The sequence below is a fragment of the Ylistrum balloti genome, unplaced genomic scaffold (genome assembly GCF_031769215.1).
Source record: "Ylistrum balloti isolate Yb309-2 unplaced genomic scaffold, AGI_CSIRO_Ybal_v1 Utg370344, whole genome shotgun sequence".
Lineage (NCBI taxonomy): Eukaryota > Metazoa > Mollusca > Bivalvia > Pectinida > Pectinidae > Ylistrum > Ylistrum balloti.
In genome coordinates, this window is record NW_026782247.1 from 1,297,164 (window position 1) to 1,305,070 (window position 7,907).

Here is a 7,907-nt window from a genome sequence, read left to right on the forward strand (position 1 = left end):
ACTACTTGCAAATTACATTCTGTATACTGTTGCTCCAGACTTTAATTTTCAATCAGAAATTATAGAAAACGTCGTGACAACCGCTGCATTCATGATTGTAAGTATACTCATACAATAGAATAATAGTAAACTCCAATGTTTTTAGACTTCAGAATTCAGAATTTTATTTCTTATCGAGTTATTCCCTACTTCCGGGGAAACCTGATTTTTATACAGCCCTTACCTCGATGTCCGAAAAATAAAGAAACCGAAACTACGGAAGCAACATTTATTTATTAACTCTTGACATTGTTGTTTACGGCTGACAAAGACACATCGGACATCCATTTGGCGCCAGTACTACACCTTTGTCACATGGAGGTGCGCAACGCAATGGTGCGCATGTACCGGAAGCGGTATTGGTCGTTTGTTGCTGAACTTTAGCGGTAGTTGACGGCGCTGATGTAGCTTTGGTTGCCGTAGTAACAGGCACAGTCGCTGTAACAAAAGTTTGATATATTTTATTTATCCACCAGGACACAACACTGGGTCGATTTATCAAACTACGACATTGAGATTTATTTATATTTTTTTTAAAATTTGATGAATTAGAGAATCTTCACTGAAAAAAAAACGATTTAATATAGCTACGTATCTCGATCAAATTATGGGAATAAAAATGTCTTCACTGCAATGGAATTTAGATTGAATGTCGATGATTCGAGATCTTTGCTCAATCATACAGTTGTGGTAACATAACGTACCGAAACACAAAGTGCGCATATCCTTCATACAAACGCACTGTACAGTATTTAGCACATAACTGTGCGATTTGGTATAAAGAGGTTGTCTAATATTAGAGATTGACAATTAGATATCAAACGGAAAGCTTGGGTATTTGTGACTAAACAACGATCACTTGCGTATTTAAAATTAATCGGTGATTATAAAAGTCATTTTTGTACGGCTGTTTATGAAACAACACTAGACCCAGCATCAATTTATCTACGGGCTACAAAAACTACCTGTACATATTTTGTCTGTTTAGAAAATGATAACGAAATTGGAGTAATTCTGAAGTTTATAGAAAATATAATTGCCTTTGTAACGGTATGAGACTTAGATGATCCATTGCCGAGACGAAAAGATACTTCTGTACACTAAGGCTGGTCACTCGTGGCACGTAGCAAACAAAACACTTTAATTACATATGTATATATCTATTGATTTTGTACTTGATTAATCTACTTGTCCAATCTATGTATTTATGCGCTAATACTTAGTTGCACTCTTACATATTTGAAAAATTGACAAAGCCTTGAAAATAAGTAAACCCTATACCTCTATTATCTATAAATCATTTCTAAATTGATACCAAGGACGATAGAATCGCACGTGCGCATAGATGCCCGATAGCTTATTACGTCCAGTTTTCCTACAGTGCAGAAGATTGTGTAGATACATGTGAAGTTCTGCGATCCCACAAATGTACAATCGTATCTTATAGATCTGTGTTTGTCTTTTCTAGGCATTGGTTTAGTAAAAGGAAACTTACAGTGTTTTGCTGTCTGGCTCTTATGTGTAGTCGCTGCGATTTGAATAACTTGACCATTTCCTGACCCAGGTCCAGTCTGTGGCATTGTACCTTGGACTGGCAGACCATTTCCTGACCCAGGTCCAGTCTGTGGTATTGAACCTTGGATTGGCTGACCATTTCCTGACCAAGATCCAGTCTGTATTATTGTACCTTGGACTGACTGACCACCTCCTGACCCAGGTCCAGTCTGTGGCATTGTACCTTGGACTGGCAGACCATTTCCTGACCCAGGTCCAGTCTGTGGTATTGAACCTTGGATTGGCTGACCATTTCCTGACCCAGGTCCAATCTGTATTATTGTACCTTGGACTGACTGACCACCTCCTGACCCAGGTCCAGTCTGTGACATTGTACCTTGGACTGGCTGACCATTTCCTGACCCAGGTCCAGTCTGTGACATTGTACCTTGGACTGGCTGACCATTTCCTGACCCAGGTCCAGTCTGTGACATTGTGCCTTGGACTGACTGACCATTTCCTGACCCAGGTCCAGTCTGTGACATTGTGCCTTGGACTGACTGACCATTTCCTGACCCAGGTCCAGTCTGTGACATTGTGCCTTGGACTGACTGACCATTTCCTGACCCAGGTCCAGTCTGTGACATTGTGCCTTGGACTGACTGACCATTTCCTGACCCAGGTCCAGTCTGTGACATTGTGCCTACATATTAAATCATAACTTATGAAATAATGCAGTTCATTAAAATGAAAACGAGGACTATTTCTACAAACATCAATAATCTTCTTTACTGTTAACACTTTCCTGTTTTATAATGTTACGATGTGTATTTCCGGTTCCGTTCTGTGACATTGTAACTTGGTATAATGGCAGTATTTTTTAAATGGTTTTCAATGTTGCTTGCAACAAAATAAATAGTTTCTTCGATGTATCTTACGGAATGACAAAAGTTTTACTGTTAAGACTACAGATTTACCTTGTAAATTCCCTGAACCACTTTGGCCTGTCTGTTGTAGTACACCTTGAAAGATAAACCCTATCTTACAAAATAGATTTCCATCAGCTTCTGACATCATTCATTTTTTTTTTAAAATGCAACGCAGAGAAGCCGACATTTATAGCATCACGATATAAAGAATGTAGAAAACACATACAAGGAAACAACACTATTTCGTACAAAGAACTTGGATTACAGCTTAAATATTGATCAATCTGCATTATATAACTGGTCCAACCTTTAATTACTCGTCTGTTATGCTATGTGCCTATGTTTTATGTATAAACCGTACCACATATTGGAAATCATTACAAAGTGACATACAGATTAAGGTAAACGGCCAGGATTAACAGTCTACCACCAGAGTCTTTGATATATCAAATCTAAGGAATAACTCGGGAATACTGTACTCCATAAACAATAATAGGATAGGATAAGGTTTCGCGACTTTTTCCCGTCACAAAATGAAACTAACACATCGAATGATTAAATTAACAATAAGTTCATTTTAGCTCAGTCCGATTCTGTAACATCGTCTACCACCTGCAATCTCAAAGATTGTACAACGGGCATACAAGTTAATGGTTATATACCTTGGGAGTTTCCCGCCAAATTTCCATTCGGCATAGGATTTCCCGCAATAGAAGTGCTGCCTCCTGGGTTGGACGGTCTTCCTGCACCTGCTGCCATTCCAAGGTTCGCCGGATTACCGAATCCATACGGATTACTGGGATCTAAACCTCCACTCAGGGTCATAAAAGGGTTAGCCTGCCCAGAATTTGCAGGGTTGAAACCAGGAAGATTTGAATTAAATACCCCTACAGCTGATGAAGACTGAGAGTTTCCAGAATTAAATCCTGTCCCAAACCCTATCATACTACCTGGATTCACCATTGACATCCCAGAACCTCCGCTGACCACACTTAGTCCAGATGTTGAATTTACAATTCCGTTGGGTCCGTAGTTTGAGCAGTCACACACCGTACAGCCGCCGGACACACCTATACACCACTGAGGACAGATGGCAGGAAGGGCGTTACATTGTACCCTCTTAATGACTCCTCCTGAAATCAAAATATCTCATAAAAAAATTACTATTTTGAATAGATTATCCTTTATATGTATATGCACATTTTCTTTGCCCTTAAGTTTCTTACAAATCCAAATTTGTCTCGTCAGCGACGCTTACGGAGAATGTAAAGACACGAATAAGGAAAGTCCAAAATGCTCGAAAGAGAAAATAAAACCCTTGGTGGGGAGGTGCACAAGCCCCATACAATAAAAATGTAATTCATCAATTTAGTAATTTTCATTTCTGTTAATTTCAAAATAATTCCAAATGCATGTGTTTATTTTAACCATTTATCGTGCCACTATTCGAGTGAATTCACACGACGCTTGGTCATATGACTTCTTGTTTCCTGATTGTCGCTCAGCGTTGACTGAGATACACAAGGACAGGTTATTATCCGTATATTGGAACCCAATAAATTGAATTATTTATTGTACATTGCACGCTGCGATTGGTGTTACAAAAACATATTTATTACAATAAGCGTATCATTTACAACGCTTAATGTAATAATTCTTACATTAAGCGATGTTATTGCAATAATATCAGTTGAAACAGAGGTAGGTTGCATGATACAATCTACGGGTTTTGTTAACAGTATCACAGCGTCCGTCAGTCGCACAATCGACAGTGGACAACGTTCCTCTAGGGACCCGGGCGGTTGCAGGAAAATGAAGCCCAACACAAATAATGCGACAAAACTGTATGGTGACGATATTTATTCAGCTGTGTTATATGTAGTCTCCCTCGTACCATATCGTTGAGTATGTGACGAACGGAAATGCATCAAAGGAAACAGTAGGCAGTGTTGTGATTGTTCTCGTTATATTAATGAGAAATCGTTTATATGTTTCCTCCCCGTGTTTACAGCTGCGTTATTGTTAAAATGATGATAATATGTTATCGTACATCTCCTACGGATGTTTTAATTACATCACTTCCTCTTACGTCTGATGGAGCGAAATTTTTCTGTCTCAGAAATGTCAATATTTATATTCATTATCCCGTTACTGATATTTACATTTTTAACGATTATGTTCATTTTAAAAAGAGAACATTGGAATTATAAACGCAATCTCCATGGATAATGTTTATTAACCCAGTTATTAACCCAGTTGAAATAATTACAGCCTGGTACCGCCAGGTTCGCCCAGTTCTACCCGACAAAGACCAGTACCGCCTCGGTGGGCTATACCGGGCGGTACCACGCTGTAATTATGGCGCCGCATTGGTATTTTCTAGGTAGAAGCGAGGAGAGACAAAAACCACACTGGAATGGCTCCAATGTAGAAAACTATTAAGTCTGATTAAGCGGGAACGTTGTTTGATTCATCGCATCTATGATAGATGCTTTTCATAAATGCGTTTCTACCATTTTTCTGAACACCTCCGTTCTGTTTATAAATTGAACATAATCAGTAAAGATATGAAAATCAATACCAGCATAAAAATGCTGACATTGAGTCATTTTAAAAACCGCAATTTTTCTGTCTCCTCGTCTGGGTGACACAGATAGATAAACCCGATTTTAACACAAGGAAACTGCGGTATTTTAACACACAAATCCTCCTATTGTAGGTACAGACAGATAGACAGACAGACAGACAAATAGACAGACATAGTAACTCATGTGTTATTTATCTCGTGGGATGTAACAGACAGTCAACAGCTCGCAATATTTACACTCCAATTTTATCTAATATACATCTAATCTTGAAATGACATTGTGAAACGGCTTGTAAAATTTGAAATACGTCAATGTGATGTACTTATGTATTGAATTCATTTAATTAAATTCATCTGTATGTAATTTCGGCTTTTACCGAATGCATAATTTCCTTTTGTAGAAAGGAAGGTACACGGTAATAGTGCGAACCGGTTGTCTGTGTTTAAAGTGTCTTAACATTGACGTATACAGCCGAAAGCAACCAGCAGGACGCAGACAAGAACACATACCACGTCGTCCTGAAAGTTCACACACTCAACATGTATTTACTTGGTATGGGGGGGGGGGCATTATGCAATAAAACTGTTGATAAGACGTTGTAAAATGTAATACCAATTTATGTCAAAGCCAGAAACTGGAGTTTACAGAGTCAGCAACCAGCTTCAAGAAAGATAACTCCATGTATAAAAGTCACACAACCATCTTCAGTTTTCGCCAGTCAGGTGCGAGTTTTACTAGATTGAATTACAAACGATCTTTAAGTAATATGAAATACTGTAATACTATTTTGTTATATTCTAATTTAGTTGGGGTAAAGTTTTTTTTCAGAGTGAGAATGCCAGGCATAGGAACCTGCTTGCTTAACGTTTAGACCCCAACTAAGGAGTTTTAGTTACAACTTGACGTTATTTTCTTAAATGCTTGATTTTGATGAGTCAAAATATTATCTGTTATTTACAAATATTAACGAGGTGTAATGGACACACATACTTGAAAGAGCTCCCAGGTGAGGTGGGGTATTATTGTAATATTTAAGCAGAGTATTGACATGAAATCTACCAACAGTTGTCCATAAGCATTGTCATTGTTGTGCTTGATGAACTTTTTCAACTATAATACGTGTATTTCTGCGTAATAGTGATTTACACTGTTCAACCTCCCTGGTTGTACACGTGAACTGTGTTACCTGTGGAACACGTACATTCCTATACACGCCTATACTGCATGCCTAGTGTATACCATTTAGTATCGTATGGCCGGCAAATTTTCAACGCCATCTACAATTTCCAAACGCAAAATTGAGGAAAGTGTAAGCCCCGACTCATTAGTAGCAGGTGCCCCAGTGTCGAGTCGTAGGAGATCGTCCCTACCCGATTTGCCCAGCATGACCTCTACAATTACTAATGAGAGTGATCCTATCAACCTAACTGAACTTATACATGCCTCGGTCACGTCACCTACATTTATAAGCGCGCTCGTCCCGAGCCTGGCTACTGCTCTTGGACCAGCTATCAGCCAACAAATTTCTTCTGCCATGGCCCCTTATACTGAACAAATCAAAACTCTAACTGATCAACTGAATACGGTGACCCAATGTAATCGCCAACTTACAAACAAAGTTCAGCAGTTGGAAACCACAGTTAAGCATCTGGAGTCCTCTTTAGAGGATCTTGAGCAGTATGGGCGCCGTACCAGCCTCCGGTTTCATGGCGTACCCTTACGGGAAAATGAAAAACAAACCACCGATGCGAAGGTCGTTGAGATTTGTAAACGTATTGATGTAAATATCTCTACCGATGACATCAACAGATCTCACGTGATTGGTGACATACGTAATGGAAAGTCTCAAATCATATGTAGATTGCGCAACTGGAAAATCAAGAACAGTATATACCAGTCGCGTCTCAAATTAAAGAATCTCCAATCCGACCAGTTTCGTGTTTTTATAACTGAAGACCTGACATCATTCCGACAAAAGATCATCGCGGGTTTGTCAAAAGCCAAAAGAGAGAAGAAAATCCACTCATTTTGGACGAACGACGGTCGAGTATTCTACAGGGCTACATACAATTCCGCGAAAATCCTAGTGAAGCAGTACGAGGATATATCTCACTTGACTTCCTCTAGTTGAGCCAATTCATATACAAGTACATTGTACCTGACATCACGTGTCTATCATCATGTGGACATTCTATTGTGTTAATAAGTAACAATGTCTTCTGGAAATAAGGCTAACCTTGATTATACATCACTTTGAAAAAATTGAAAGGAAAAACGAGTACACATACCTATACTGAATATATTCATGCAATTAATGCCCATTATGCCATTATGCGTATATATCTATTTGTATTTACAAGTACCAAACTTGGTCTTCTGGTGACAAGTTTAACTTTATATGCGTACATTACTCTCATGCTTCTGTTTTTTTTTTTTTTTTTTTGAGTTATTACACTTTTGTACAAGTGCGCTTACGAATGCATACGTAATACAAATATATACTAAATATATACTTACCATCTGTGTTCATTCGGCGTACTTTACTCACATGTTAAAAATAATCAAAAAAGTTTTTTTTTTTTTTTTTTTTTTTTTAATCATGAATACGGAGTGATATTTTTGTACATGAGCGCTTACGAGCGCATACAATATACTATACATATACTGAATATATAAATACCATCTGTCTTCATTCTGCATACATTTATCACACGATAAGAAAAATCCAAATGCTTTTTTTGAATCATGAATATGGAGTTATTACATTTTTGTACATGTGCGCTTACGAATGCATACATTATACTATATTCATACTGAATATATACATACCATCTGTGTTCATTCAGCGTACATTCCT

The 7,907-nt window shown here is 38.2% G+C and overlaps 1 protein-coding gene across 1 annotated transcript; it reads right to left on the reverse strand.

Annotated features, from left to right (window-relative positions):
* Positions 1–295: 295 nt before the first annotated feature.
* On the reverse strand, positions 296–4,832 carry LOC132553662 (uncharacterized). Its single transcript, XM_060217921.1, has 5 exons — positions 4,742–4,832; positions 3,158–3,610; positions 2,511–2,567; positions 1,535–1,675; positions 296–477 (listed from the first exon to the last, which is right to left on the reverse strand). Exons 1-5 carry the CDS (start codon positions 4,830–4,832, stop codon positions 296–298), a joined length of 924 nt encoding a protein of 307 aa, XP_060073904.1.
* Positions 4,833–7,907: the final 3,075 nt, after the last annotated feature.